General features: G+C 49.7%; 1 protein-coding gene across 1 annotated transcript in view; it reads left to right on the top strand.

Moving 5' to 3' along the window:
- Positions 1 to 805: 805 nt before the first annotated feature.
- Positions 806 to 14,711, top strand: part of LOC134016640 (phosphatidylinositol 3,4,5-trisphosphate-dependent Rac exchanger 2 protein-like) — a gene marked incomplete at its 3' end in the record, with an annotated part of 16,355 nt that continues 2,449 nt past the window's right edge. The window contains exons 1-9 of the mRNA XM_062455993.1: positions 806 to 1,008; positions 5,414 to 5,596; positions 5,891 to 5,985; positions 7,553 to 7,635; positions 8,682 to 8,772; positions 10,748 to 10,876; positions 11,731 to 11,772; positions 12,659 to 12,756; positions 13,324 to 13,461. Of these exons, the coding sequence (XP_062311977.1) occupies positions 815 to 1,008; positions 5,414 to 5,596; positions 5,891 to 5,985; positions 7,553 to 7,635; positions 8,682 to 8,772; positions 10,748 to 10,876; positions 11,731 to 11,772; positions 12,659 to 12,756; positions 13,324 to 13,461 (1,053 nt within the window). The remainder of the gene's footprint in view (positions 1,009 to 5,413; positions 5,597 to 5,890; positions 5,986 to 7,552; positions 7,636 to 8,681; positions 8,773 to 10,747; positions 10,877 to 11,730; positions 11,773 to 12,658; positions 12,757 to 13,323; positions 13,462 to 14,711) is intronic.

The following is a 14,711-nucleotide window of genomic DNA, read 5'->3' as shown; positions in this document are numbered from 1 at the left end:
TAACCCATCTTTCCTCACTTTCTTTCTCTCTTTCTCTCTCTTTCTCTCTCTTTCTCTCTCTTTTCTCTCTCTTTCTCTCTCTTTCTCTCTCTCGCTCTCTCTCTCTCTCTCTCGCTCCCTCTCTCTCTCTCTCTCTCTCTCTCTCTCTCTCTCTCTCTCTCTCTCTCTCTCTCTCTCTCTCTCTCTCTCCCTCCCTCTCTCTCACTCAGTTCTCCCGGGTATTGAAGAACCGGGCCTGGCCCACCTTTAAACAGGCTAAGTCCAAGGTGTCCCCCCTTACACAGCAGCGACTTCTGCCCACCAACTGCCACGTGAATGTGATGGAGGTCTCCTACCCCAAGACCACCACCTCCCTCGGCAGTGCCCTCGGAGTGCAGCTGGACAACAGAAGAACTCCACCCTGGAGAGGGGAGGGGCCAGCAAGGAGCAGGGAGAGAGCGGCACATGTGAATGTTCATACTCCTCAGTATGAAAACCGCAGGCCCGCGTCATCGAAAAGCTAGGTTTTTGGTGACGCAGCTGGTTAAGGTGACGTTTATAGAGGTGGTTGTCACATTCGTGAGTCAGAGGACATTAATTTGAACCCTGGTATGGGCATGAACCGGGCGAAGCTTTACTCACGAGCCGACTCGATGACCCTGTGACACATGGATTGTAAAGTCCCCAGATTCCGGAAACATTTAAAAAAATGTTTGTTTCCCAACTAAGTTAAGTACGTTGACATTGTGTGTGTTATTTTTGTGTTTTGTGCGTGCGTGTCTGTGTGTGTGTGTGTGTATTATGTATGGCTGCTTTCCCAGGTAAGCTAAACCCCATGGTGTACGTCAGCACACCATCACCAGCATGGCGGCTCCCTCGGGCCACAGTCTGGGCAGGACGGAGGCCCACGGCCTGCGCTTCCTGCTCCGGGAGGAAGACCTGCTCATCCTGGACCGCCTACCAGAAGCTGCTCACCAAGCTCACCACTGTCGTCAAGGAGATGGAGAGCCACGCCGCACAGATCCACGAGTAAGTGGATCTGGATGTCGTCATCTTCTTTTCCCCTTTGTCTCTTTATCTCTCTCTCTCTCTCTTTCGGTTTTTCTCTCTCCCTTAATTTCTCTCTCTCAATTTCTCTCTCAGTTTTTTTCTCTGTCTCTCTTTCTCTATCTCTCTCTCTCTCTCTTGCTCTTGCTCTCTCTCTCTCCTTATATTCTCCACTCTCTCTCTCTGTTGGGGTTATCATTTTGGAAAACTGTCAATTTCTTCTCTGACAACAATTTGATTCAGTTACCCCGTGGTGACGCAGACCACATGTGGAGAAAGTGAGAGATTGAACAAGTGGTTGTAACGGCTGCGGATTTAGTTTTAGATGAGAGGACGGCCTCCTGTTGAGCCTGTGCCCACAGGAACTGTCCTCAGAAACACCAGAGGCTCGTAAACGAGCGGGGATGTTTTTGCAGCCAAGTCGGGGTTCAGAGATGCCTGGGGAAAGAGCTTACATCTGGCTATTACATCCTGACGTGCTCTGTTGTTATTGCTCCAGCACCTGCGTGCGTGTGTGTGTGTGTTCATATGCATGCGTGTGTGTGTTTGTGTGTGTGTTCATATGCGTGCGTGTGTGTGTGTGTTTCATATGCGTGTGTGTGTGTGTTCATATGCATGCGTGTGTGTGTGTTCATATGCGTGTGTGTGTGTGTGTTCATATGCATGCGTTTGTGTGCACACTGTATGTGTACGTGTGGAAGTCGAATTTCGACTGTCTTTACGTCAGTGGTGTGTTTGTGGAAGCACGTGTTGTCAACAAGATGTTGGTCTGTGTGTGTGTGTGTGTGTGTGTGTGTGAGAGAGATCCACATACTTCCTAGCCGGCCCATGCAGTTTCTCAGTACCGCTGATGGCTTCATGGCTTCATGTTTGGAGCGCATAAGCCAGACAGGAAGTCCACGCTGACAGGAAGTGGAGCAGCTCAGGACGCCAGTGCGCCTGGAAATGCCACGCTCTGCCTCACAAAGACCAGGAGACAAACTTGACCACCACCCTGGACAGAACACACACCAGTAAAAACACTTCCTTATTATTGGAGGAGGATAAATCAACAAGTTCGAGGATGCATTGTGTGTGTGTGTGTGTGTCTCTGCTTGACCAGCACCTTTAGCTGTCAGTAGTATTCTTAGCCATAACAAGCAGGTTTTGGAAATGACATTCCATTTGATTGAAGCAGCGGGAGCTCCACTCACGCTTGGTGGTTGGTGCTAATTATACGTTTGGTCCCCTGTAAGGGGTTTTTATTGAGCACGTCTAGACGATTTTCGCCACGGTCCTGTCTTCTCCAATTAGGACACTCTCATCCTCCTGCACATAGATTCACAGGGTACTAAAGACTAATAACCTTCACAGTGTGACACTCGCACACGCACACACCTGCTCACCTATGCTCCCTGCTGTGTAGTTCATGAGCGTGTTCAGACTGCGATGCAAAGGGCCTTGGTGTTGCTGGACCGAGGGGGTTAGCAAGCCACGGCATGGCTAATGAGCTCAGACCTTGCCTTCCCTGAAGGACTCCTCACTGATCTCCTGTTCCACCTCCCAGGCTCCACCGTGCAAGGTCCCGGGTAAAGCATCCCTGAGTTAGAGCCCTCTCCCCCCCCCCCCCCCCCCCTCACTATCCTCTTTTCATCCATTATTCTTATTTGTGAGAGTCATGTTTTGAGCCAAAGTGCTTCATTAGACTCAGATGTTCACTAACGATGTATGACATGATGGCATATTTGGGATGACGGCAACTTTTGCACATCTCACCTTCCCCTCCCCCTAACTCCAAAGGGGAGGGGGATTTGTTGCATTATTGGGACAGGAAAGTACGTTGGGTGGGTGGAAATAGAAGTTATATAAGAGTCTTGGCTGGACCCATTTAGAAAACGTAACCTTTGACCTTTTGTCTCTGGACCTCAGACAGGGGAGGTCAAAACTGTCTGGGGACAAGGACACATATCTAGCCTTCTCTCGCTTTGCTCGCCAACTATTTCCTCCTGTTTTCTCTTTTCCACCCTCTTCCTCTCCCACTCTCCATCCATCAGGCCAGCTCAAGAAAAGTATGTACATGTATGTGTGATTCCGAGAGGATTAGAACTCACGATCCTTCTCATGTTGGGATTTAACCGTTTATGTTAAATGCTCTATCCACATACTGAGGAAAATCTTTGTAATGCAGATGCTCTTGATTGTATGGAGCCATTGATCTTTAATGGAAGGATGTGAGAGTAGGAGCTTGATGTTTAGATTAAAGAGTTAAGTAAAACTAGCCATGGGCAGAGACAACTCTGGAGTGTTCTGGGGTAGTGCAGAGCCTGGGTCTCTCCTTTCTCTTTCTCTCTCGCTCTACTCTCTCTCCCCCCCCCCTCTCTCTCTCTCCCTCTCTCTCTCTCCCTCTCTCTCCTCCTCTGCCACTTTGTTCTCTCAATCCCTTTCCCTCTCCTGCTCTCCCTAAATCATTCTTTCTGTTTCTCTCTCTCCCCCACCCCTCTCTCACCCCCAGCTCTGATCATGCTTGTTCTCTCTGCTCCCTCTGATGCCCTGTGTCCTGAGGCCTCAAGCTGCGCACACTTCCTTATTAACCACCAGCCAATCATAGGGCACGGAACCCTTCTCCATGGCAATGGAATGCCAGATGTTCTAGAGCAGCATTGTAGTGTCCCATTGAGGGGGCCTTAATGAAGAGATCTATGGATCCAGATCAGTGTCCTGAATAGAATGGCAAATGGCTGGATGGATGGTTGTGATGGAGAGGAAGACCACTGAATGTTGAAAACAGTGAAAGAGGACAATTAATTGGCCTTCAGAGATGTGTTTGTGAACCACGAGGGGACAGATTCTCTAGCAAACTAAACTCGCCCTTTCCAAAACCGTCGACCTGGTAACTCGATGCAAAGACGTCAGCTGACAAATAACCCAAACAAGGCCTGAAAGGCCTCAGACATGGTGTGTCAGCACCGAGGGCCCTCAATCTGTCTGTGCAGGTTAATATCCCCCGGAACATCCCAGCCTCGCATTCACTCCAAAACCCACCCTTCTAAATGTCACCATGTGTTGCTGCAACTGTGAAAATATCTGGAGAGGCCTTCTCCTCGGAGCGCTGGGATAGAAGACAGGTCCTGCCTCTCCGGCGTGGCGGAGGGAACCAGATCTCGGCAGAGTGCGGGGTGTGTTGGTACAGCTGCCTGAGCACGTTTGAAGTTATTAATATTGGAGGACCTCTGCCCTGCTGGAGTTGTTGTGCGGAAGCCAAACACAAACAGCGTTAGGTTTAGTTTGGCCCTCTCTGTCAGACGCTCTTGATGTACAGTACACACACACAGACACACACATACATACATTCATACATACATCTTGATGACATTACAGCGCCGAGGCCCATAAGCCTCGGATTATGGTTTATGTGGAGAATGAAGTGGGTGGGAGCCGCAGAAGAGAGGCTGTGTTTGTCCCGCTGGGCAGTGGGAGAAGAGAGGCTGTGTTTGTCCCGCTGGGCAGTGGAGAAGAGAGGCTGTGTTTGTCCCCGCTGGGCAGTGGGAGAAGAGAGGCTGTGTTTGTCCCGCTGGGCAGTGGGGAGAAGAGAGGCTGTGTTTGTCCCGCTGGGCAGTGGGAGAAAGAGAGGCTGTGTTTGTCCCGCTGGGGGCAGTGGGAGAAGAGAGGCTGTGTTTGTCCCGCTGGGCAGTGGGAGAAGAGAGGCTGTGTTTGTCCCGCTGGGCAGTGGGAGAAGAGAGGCTGTGTTTGTCCCGCTGGGCAGTGGGAGAAGAGAGGCTGTGTTTGTCCCGCTGGACAGTGGGAGAAGAGAGGCTGTGTTTGTCCCGCTGGGCAGTGGGAGAAGAGAGGCTGTGTTTGTCCCGCTGGGCAGTGGGAGAAGAGAGGCTGTGTTTGTCCCGCTGGGCAGTGGGAGAAGAGAGGCTGTGTTTGTCCCGCTGGGCAGTGGGAGAAGAGAGGCTGTGTTTGTCCCGCTGGGCAGTGGGAGAAGAGAGGCTGTGTTTGTCCCGCTGGGCAGCCTGTTTGAAGACGGGGATGACGGCTGCTGGTGTGGACAGCATGTCTGCAGCGTACGTGTTGGAACTGTTTGAAATAATCCATCCCTCCTCACTCTCTGTCTCCCTCTCTGTCTGTCCCTTTCTTTCTCTCCCTCTCTTTCTCTCTTTCTCTTTGTCTCTCTGACTTTCACAATTATGCTACCTTTTGCTCTCTCTCTCTCTCTCTCTCTCTCTCTCTCTCTCTCTCTCTCTCTCTCTCTCTCTCTCTCTCTCTCTCTCTCTCTCTCTCTCTCTCTCTCTCTCTCTCTCTCTCTCTCTCTCTCTGTCTCTGTCTCTGTCTCTGTCTCTGTCTCTGTCTCTGTCTCTGTCTCTGTCTCTCTCTCTCTCTCTCTCTCTCTCTCTCTCTCTCTCAGCCTCCTGTCCTCCATCACCCACCCCCCCGCCTCGTCCGAGGTGAAGACCCCAGAGAGCTACATCTCGGCCGAGAGCGAGGGAGAGAGGGGGGAGAGGAACGGGAAGAAGGTGTGCTTCAACGTGGCAGGGGACGAGCAGGAGGACTCAGGCCACGACACCATCAGCAACAGAGACTCCTACAGGTAGGAGAGGGAGAGGGAGGGAGGGAGGGAGGGGGAGAGAGGGAAGCAGAGAGGGAAGGAGAAAGGGAAGGAGAGAGGGAAGGAGAGAGGGAAGGAGGGAGGGAGGGGAAAGGAGAGAATGGTGAAAAGAGGTCAAGTATAGACATGGATAGAAAGGTGTGTACAGAAATGTCCCTTGAGGGATGAAAAGGAGAGATCCAGATGAAATGTAAAGGGATGAGAGTATGAGTCAGAGAAACACTGAGAAGCTGTCTTGTTGAGTGTTTCTGCTCCCTCTGCCCCTCCGTGTCTCAGCGACTGCAACAGCAACAGGAACTCCATAGCGTCCTTCACCAGCATCTGCAGCAGCCACTGCAGCTCCTACGTCCACAGTGACGAGATGGACTCAGGTACACACACTGCAGCACACACACCAGACACACACACACACACACACACACACCAGAAACAACAGTGACAAGATGGACTCAGGTACACACACTGCAGCACATTCTCACACACACCCACACACACACACCAGACACACACAAACACACACACCAGACACAGCAGTGACAAGATGGGCTCAGGTACACACACTGCAGCACATTCTCACACACACCCACACACCAGACACACACAAACACACACACCAGACACAACAGTGACGAGATGGACTCAGGTACACACTGCAGCACGCACACACACACAGACACACCAGACACAACAGTGACAAGATAGATTCAGGTACACACACTGCAGCACATTCTCTCACACACACACCAGACACACACACACCAGACACAACAGTGACAAGATGGACTCAGGTACACACACTGCAGCACGCACGCACACACACACACACACACCCGACACAACAGATTCTAAGATTCAGTAAAGAAATGGGCTCAGAAACACATGAACTAGGAATCACCCCTGTGTGCCACTACCCAGAATATCTCTTCATTACCCCCCCCCCCCCCACACACACACATCCTTCCACAACCCAGGCTGAGCCACTCATTACTGACAGGACCCGATTAGTATCTGACTCTATGATTATACCTTTTCAACTCCAAGAACAAAAACATTCTGGATGAGCATAATTCGACATGGCAAGTCTTTGGCTCCAGCTTTCCCATGGGTTTTAGTTAACGTTTTCCACAGCTGTGTGTCTGGTCAAATATTCCCCTCGCTCTGAATGTGTGCAAAACAGCACACACATGTACTGTACGCTTATGGACACAACCACACATGAGCATGTGAGTGCATACCTTTACTATACACACACACACACACACAACTTCACTGTACACATACAGATGCTCCGTAGTACATGCTGTCATGTGTCCAGCTGTGTGTCATGTCAGACGTTCTGTAGTTGTGTCAGTCTGTCAATGTCGGCACCCCCGCCCCCACACACACACACACACACACACACACACACACACACACACACACACACACACACACACAGCTGTGCAGGGTCTCTTCTCTAACCTGCCAGAGAGCAGTAGTTGCTTAGTGGATCGCTTTTATATGCTAATTGGCTGTCGGGTCCCAGTAATCTATAGTGAGAGAGTGTGTGTGTGTGTGTGTGTGTCGGTACGTATGTGTGTGGAAGTGTCCAGACTCACTGATGTGAGGCTGTGTCGAGTAATTAGCGCCTGTCAGTGTGTTTTGATGTCCCGTTCCACACCATTAGAGTGATGAGGCCTGGAGTTGCCAGGCTGCGAGTGTGTGTGTGTGTGTGTGTGCGCGCACGTGTGTGTTTGTGTGTGTTGGTGTGTGTGTGTGTGCGCGCGTGTGTGTGTGCGCGCGTGTGTGTGTGTGTGCATGCGCGCGCGTGTTTGTGTGTGTGTGTTTGTGTGTGCGCATGTGTGTGTGCGCGCGTGTGTGTGTGTGCGCGTGTGTGTGTGTGTGTGTGTGTGGCCCAGCGGCTGGTGACTGTGACTGATGTGGGGTGCTGCTCCGCAGGAGATGAGGTGCCAGTCAGTGTGTGGCTCTCCCACGACAAGCAGAAGAAGCTGCTTGGCTTCCTGGAGCATCTCTTCAGCCAGGTGAGTCCTCATCATTCCAACTGTCACTAGTAACAACACACAGGCTCCAAAACATCCAGTCTCATTCCGTACCAGGATATAGTATATTTGTTTGTGCACAGAAAATGTGCCTTGCGTGTACATAATTTTGTTTACGAAAAAATTCAACAAAAAACAAGAACCAACAACAATTGGGGAGCTGTTTCTCATTTGAATTTATGTTATACAGTTACAGCAAGAATACAGTTATTGCTGCTTTCATTAAAAACAGAAAATCCTATTTTGGTTTGCACAGAAAGGTGCACGTCTTCTCCCCTGAACATTACCAGAGGACTGCTCAAGTTCACAACTGCAAATATTTGAGGAGTCTAAACTTGATTCCTGAATTTTCTGACACCTTGTTAAATGGGCTAATGCCACACACACACACACACACACACACACACAGCTCTCCTGGGATTATGCACTGCATTGAAAAATAGATTTAACAAGGATGTCTCCATCGCCAGTAAACTAGAAAAAGCTAATCCTGCAGTGCTGCCTCTGCAGTTTAGGCTGCTTCCTGTCGTTTGTTTTACTGTTGACCAGCTTCCCTAGCTTTGTTTACTCTGCATATTATTTGTGTTTACTAGAGTCTGGGGATGTGTGTGTGTGTGTGTGTGTTTATGACAGAGAAACTTAGTCTGATTAAAGAGGTGTTGTGTGAGAGGCTCAGATATATTCGGTGTGGATGATATTTCTGCGTACTCTGGGTCTTATCACTGCATCATTTGAATGCTCCCCCAGTGGTTCACGCTGTTCAGGTGGGTCCATCTGGAACCTCAAGCTCTATTGTGGGATTCAGGTTGGTCCATGATCTGTGATCCCTGGTTCTAGCAGCGTGTCCAGGGGACATGTGTAACCCTGCTGTCTGTCTGTCTGTCTGTCTGTGTGTCTGCCTGTCTGTCTGTCTGTCTGTGTGTCTGCCTGTCTGCCTGTCTGTCTGCCTGTCTGTCTGTCTGTGTGTCTGCCTGCCTGCCTGCCTGTCTGCCTGTCTGTCTGTCTGTCTGTCTGTCTGTCTGCTCCAGGTGGACTCCATCTCCAGCATGCTGAAGGGAGCTGTGGTGGCCAGGGCCTTCGAACAGACCAAGTGCTTCACTCCTGGACGAGGGTTACTAGGTAAACACGCACCCACACAGGCACTACTGAGCTTTTCAGCAGAACCACCAATTCCTTTCCTCCCTATCCTCCAACCCTCTATCCTTCACTTCTCCTTTTCACTGTATATGCTTTCTCTGCCAGGGTAGCTTCTAGACGTTCCCCCCCCCCCCCGCCTGTAAAGGGTGTTGTTGCTGGGGTGTAGGGAAGGAGGGGAAGAAAGGAGGAAAGGAGAAGGGGGGGGGGGGCTGGGTGGAACGGTGGGACTGGGAGAAGAGAGATAAGATTGGAGAGACTCCAGCCTCTGTGTCCCGCTCCTGCAGAGAGAGACAGAGAGAGAGAGACAGAGAGAGAGGGAGAGAGAGAGAGGGAGAGAGAGAGAGGGAGAGAGAGAGTGCTGGAGAGAGAACAGCACGGCTCAGAATACACTGCAGCCTCCCTCGCAAGGGCTGCAACTTCCTGTTTCCGTGTGTGTGGGTGTTTGGCGGTGTGTGTGTTTGCGTAGGGATGCTGGGGTGGTAAATGCTCCAGCTGCACATGAAGCTCCCAGCCGCACATTCCCATATCTCCTACCTGTAGTTTCATAGCACTGGCCTGTGTCCTGCAGCTGTCGTACCTGACCTTTGGCCTGGGTTGGAACCTCCATTGTTTGATGTCATATCCTGCCGTGGGAGGGTGTCCAAGGCTGCTGGCCTGAAGAAATGCTCTCAGATTCTTTTAATCTGGTCAGGAAATGTTGTTGGAGTTGACGTATCTTTGTTGGAATTGACGGATCTGTTACTTTCGGATTTATCAACCCCCCCCCCCTAAAAATAAACCATCTTAGATTGTACAAACGCTGCCCTTTGTGTGAATCTCTTTCTGTTGACTCGGCACATTCTGAAGATTAGAGCTGTGTTCAAGAGCAGCGTCAATGTTTTTTTGAATGGATGACGAAGGCACAATTGCCAAAATGAGGTTGCGAAGGCCTTTAGAGGTTTCAGTGAACTAGAAGCTAGAACGCTTTTGAACGTAGCCTGGTGGGCTGAATGGAATGTTGTTCCCCGACTAAACTCTTATATAAAAAACGTTTGTGAGTGTCTTGAGAAAAGCTTTGTTAGACAGACGGGCTTCAGATCAGAGGAGAAGACTGGGTTCATTATCGTTTGTGTTTAGACAACTGAAGCCCTCACACACCCTGTCCGGTTCACACATGGAGACCAGTTCACCTCTCCCTGTGTCTCCCCTGTGAGGGAGCAGATGCACTCGATGTGAGATCTCCATGGAGGCTCAGGATTCCTCCATCTGATAGCGCTATCTTGCAGAAACACACAGACACACACACAGACATACTGAAGAATACACACACACGCACACACACTCACTGACCAAATCTCCCTTAAGCTCCTGTTAAACGGCCGACTTGTTATCTCACATCCAAGTGTCCCTTCCGTCTCCAAAGTAAACGACACAACAAGAGTCTCGGTTGTTTCTTTGTTGACACACTTCGTCAGGGAGACCGACACAACAGCCAAGACAGCCCTCTCCGGATGTGGCTCATGAATGCTACTGTGTGTGTGTGTGTGTGTGTGTGTGTGGGTGTACACAAGACAAATGTAATGTAATGCGATGGGACGGATGGTAATGAAGGTCTCGTTAACAGTAGTGCTTTGTTTGGTGCCCTGCATGAGTGAATGATTCACACTGGCCCTTCATTAGGAGGAGAGAGGGAGAGAGGGAGAGAAAAAAGAGTGAGAAAGATGGATAGAAATAATGAGGTCCGTCTGAAAGCAGAAGCCCGTCTCCTCTCCCTTCCCTCTCTCTTCTCCCTTCCCTCTCTCCTCTCTCTTCCCTCTCTCCTCTCTCTTCCCTCTCTCCTCTCCCTTCCCCTCTCTCCTTAGTAATAAATAATTCAGTAGAGATGGATAGGGCCGTTTTATGTAAAACCATGTGGAAGTGAGGTATGTTTCGAGTGTGTCTCTAACCGCTAAGTTGCTGTTGGTTTGTTGCCGGGCAGAGTTCCAGCAGGAGATGGACCCCAGGGTGAACTGCACCAAGAAGCTGCGTCTCCACGTCAAGCACGACCCCTGGAACCTGCCCAGCAGCGTCCAGAGCCTCACACACACCATCGCCAAGTTTGTTGAAGGTTGGTCGTACCCCCAACCTCAATCACTAAAGTATAATGTGCTCACACCACGGTACACCCACACAAACACACACACGCATGCGCACACAGACCTACACGTTCTTGTTGAATCAACCACCCCGTAACACTGTACCTTGGAGACATGAAATGGACCAAACCGTTGTGTGTGCTTATTTACTTCTCACATAACTCACAGAACACTGTACCACAAATCCTCAAGGATATGCATAAACTGAGAAGTCATAACAGTGGGAGCTATAACACACTCAAAGTGAGTAATGGTGTTGAGACCATGGTGCACTGCTAGCTTTAGCACCCCCAGCTAATGGTTAACACGCCAAAATGCTAATCCAAGCATCCCTGGCAGCATTCGCTTCCTTTAAGAGTGGGTTTGTGTCCCTTGGAGTGTGTTTGCAGAGTTTTGGCTCCAAGCACACATGCACACAAACGTCCAAAATCGCTGGTCACATGACACCCCTGAGAGAGGTGCAGGGGCTGCTGTGAGGGGAGAAATGCAGAGTAATATTAGAGTGCTGCTTGACTTTTTGGCATTGCCTCTCCTGACGATGGCTTTTTCATGGGGCCCCTACTATTGGGGCCCCTAGCACTGCCAAGCTTATTATTATTATTATTGTTATTTAACTGCTCTGCGGAAATCCCTGGGGTTCTGCTAGGACAATAAACAAATAGAGATTTACTGTATGTTGTTATATTTCTCTGTGGTGGTGTTATGGTGTTAGGGTACACGTGAAAGTAAACTATTAAGGGAGTTGGGGGGGGGGGGGAATGGGTTGCGTTTGTGGTTTAGGGTTTCCGCTATCCTGATTCTCTTCTTTTTTCTGTCACTCTTTCAGAGGTGAAGACACGGCTGCTGTTGGTCTTGCTTCAGTACACAGGTTGGTCCACCCCCGTCTTATAACCCCTTTATGTTTTAATGACAGACAGACACGCAGACAGGCAGACAGGCAGGCAGACAGACAGACAGGCAGACAGACAGACAGGAAAACTGGCAGACAGACAGGAAAACTGGCAGACGGACAGACTGACTGTCTGGTTCATATTCAAATATCAACATTGTTTTTGGTCAGAAACTGGTCCACCTCCATCAGTCGTGTCTGTCCGACTCATCAGGAAGACGTTTTCTCAGCTCAGTAAAAGTGAATGATTGAAACTAAATGAGGCTGCATCCATTTATCTCTCTACACAAGGCCATAGAGTGTAGCAAAGTCATCCTGAACCAGCCCTGAGCCAATTAAAAACACCCAAAAGAAAAGCACAGCCCAATAAAAATAGTGACAATCCCAATATGTCTCAAGGTTATGGAGTGGAATAGCTAATAACAGAGGCATGGAGGAATATCCGGTGGTTCAATATGGCACATAATCAGTCCTCGAGTGGTTCCTGAACTCTATTTCTGAAATAAATGAGATGCTTAACGGGCCATTTTTCAGGAAAATTATAGAAGCCAATTATCATCCACTCATACACCTCTAATTTGACTCTGTGTATTTATGACTGGATATTTAATAGTCAGTGGACTTAGTATTAAGATTTAGAAAAATTAATATCATGCCTTCACCTTTACAAGAAGCTGGTTTTTAATTACTACTGATAAAAGTTCATATACCACCTCCCCTTTTCTGCTCTTTGTCTTCATCTTTAAATATATATATATACAGTGAAAATAGCTACAGTGCTAAAAATAACATTGTCTTTTCTTCTTCCTGTTTCCTCCATCCTTCTTTCCTCTCTTCTGTCCTTTCCTCCCTCCTTCCTTCCTAGACTCTGAGATTCAGTTGCGGAGGGACATGGTGTTCTGCCAGTCTCTGGTGGCGGCTGTGTGTGCCTTCTCCCAGCATCTCCTTGCAGTTCTTACCCAGGTAACACACCTCACCTCATAGAACACACCTCACCTCCTAGAACACACCTCACCTCCTAGAACACTCCTCACCTCCTAGAACACACCTCACCTCCTAGAACACTCCTCACCTCCTAGAACACACCTCACCTTCTGGAACACACCTCACCTCCTAGAACACACCTCACCTCCTAGAACACTCCTCACCTCCTAGAACACACCTCACCTTCTGGAACACACCTCACCTCCTAGAACACTCCTCACCTCCTAGAACACACCTCACCTCCTAGAACACTCCTCACCTCCTAGAACACTCCTTACCTCCTGGAACACACCTCACCTTCTGGAACACACCTCACCTTCTGGAACACACCTCACCTTCTGGAACATACCTCACCTTCTGGAACACACCTCACCTTCTGGAACACACATCACCTCCTAGAACACACCTCACCTTCTGGAACATACCTCACATTCTGGAACACACCTCACCTTCTGGAACACTCCTTATCTCACAGAGCACCTCATCTCTAACGCTTGACGTTTAACTTTTTCTTCTTATTCCTCCCCTCCCCTCCTCCTCTCCTAGACCCACAGCGGGGCCACAGAGGCCGACCTGGAGGGCCCAGACCCCCTGGAGACCCAGGAAGCCGGCAAACGCTGGCTGGAGCAGATCGCATCCGCTGGGCTCCTGCTGCACTTCCAGTCCCTCCTCTCCCCCAACCTGGTGAGGCCTCTCCACGGTTAGATGAAGCTAGTGCGTGTCCCTTTTTTAACTAACTGAAAAGCTGGTTGTCTTGGCCAGGAGTTGTCTTTGAGTGCACAATGGAATTCATTCCAATCACAAAGTTTGTAGCAGCACAATTTTAACCACTTCAAATTGAGAAAATAGACGGTAGGAACAAGCCCGCTTGCTGGAGGGCTCAGTTCATATCATTTGAAAAACAATTATTTCTTGAGTCTTATTTAGCAAATTTTGTATACAGTTTGAAATGAAATATGGAGATAGCGGAAATTAAATTTTGGATGTGACCGATGCTTGGTGATTGAGCTCCAGTTCCTCTAATAGAGAGGCTGGTTGGCAGTGGGATTATTTAACCGGGGGTTTTGGACGACACTCAGTGTGTGGGTTACACAGGTCTGTGCTTATCATTCTTCCTCTCTCTCTTTCTTTCTCTTTTCTCCTTTGCCATTTCCGTCTCTTACACTCCAACTTTCTCTCCCTCCTTCTCTCACTCTCTCCCTCCCTCTCCCTCTGAACTCCCCCGATTGAAGCTAAGCTGGGTCACAAATGCCTGCCGATGATTCCACCAGTGTGCTTTTCTCAGGGCACTACATGAAAGGCAGTGAGAAGCAGGCTGTGTGTGTGTGTGTGTGTGTGTGTGTGTGTGTGTGTGTGTGTGTGTGTGTGTGTGAGTGAGAGAGAGACACCTGCTCCTGGTGAACCTGCCCACACACAGCCGCCCGGGGTGTCGCTTGCCACTCGGGCAGGAGCTCTGATCTGTGAAGAGGGGCCGTCACTAATGGGTATTCACAAGCCCCCTGCTGCTTCTGCTCCCCCCACACTGTACGCCCCCCCTCTCTCCTCGGCCTCCGCCTGGGTAGGTGGGGGGCGGGGTGGAGAGGGGGGTAGTGTGACAGAAATGAGGAGGAGGCAGAAACCAAATCTCCCCCCCCCCACCTCCATCCCATCTTGGAGCAGATGTGCTTGTTTGTGTAGAAGCGGATGTTTGAAAAGGAAGCAGGCGTACACACACACACACAAACATGTGTACTGCACAAACAAAATGGCACAAGCACACACACCAACATGCTGTGTAGTCTCAAGCGTGCACTCGTAAAACGATCACATGCTTGTTCAGATTCATACAGTACTACAGCATGTGAGTGATCACGTGCACTCACACACACAGTACAGGTGCATGCTCTATCTTTGATCTGCACATACGTAGGAAAGGAAGGTGTGAGTCAGTGTTT

The sequence above is a fragment of the Osmerus eperlanus genome, unplaced genomic scaffold (genome assembly GCF_963692335.1).
Source record: "Osmerus eperlanus unplaced genomic scaffold, fOsmEpe2.1 SCAFFOLD_356, whole genome shotgun sequence".
In the NCBI taxonomy this organism is placed as follows: Eukaryota; Metazoa; Chordata; class Actinopteri; order Osmeriformes; family Osmeridae; genus Osmerus; species Osmerus eperlanus.
This window is presented reverse-complemented; position numbering and strand designations above follow the sequence as displayed.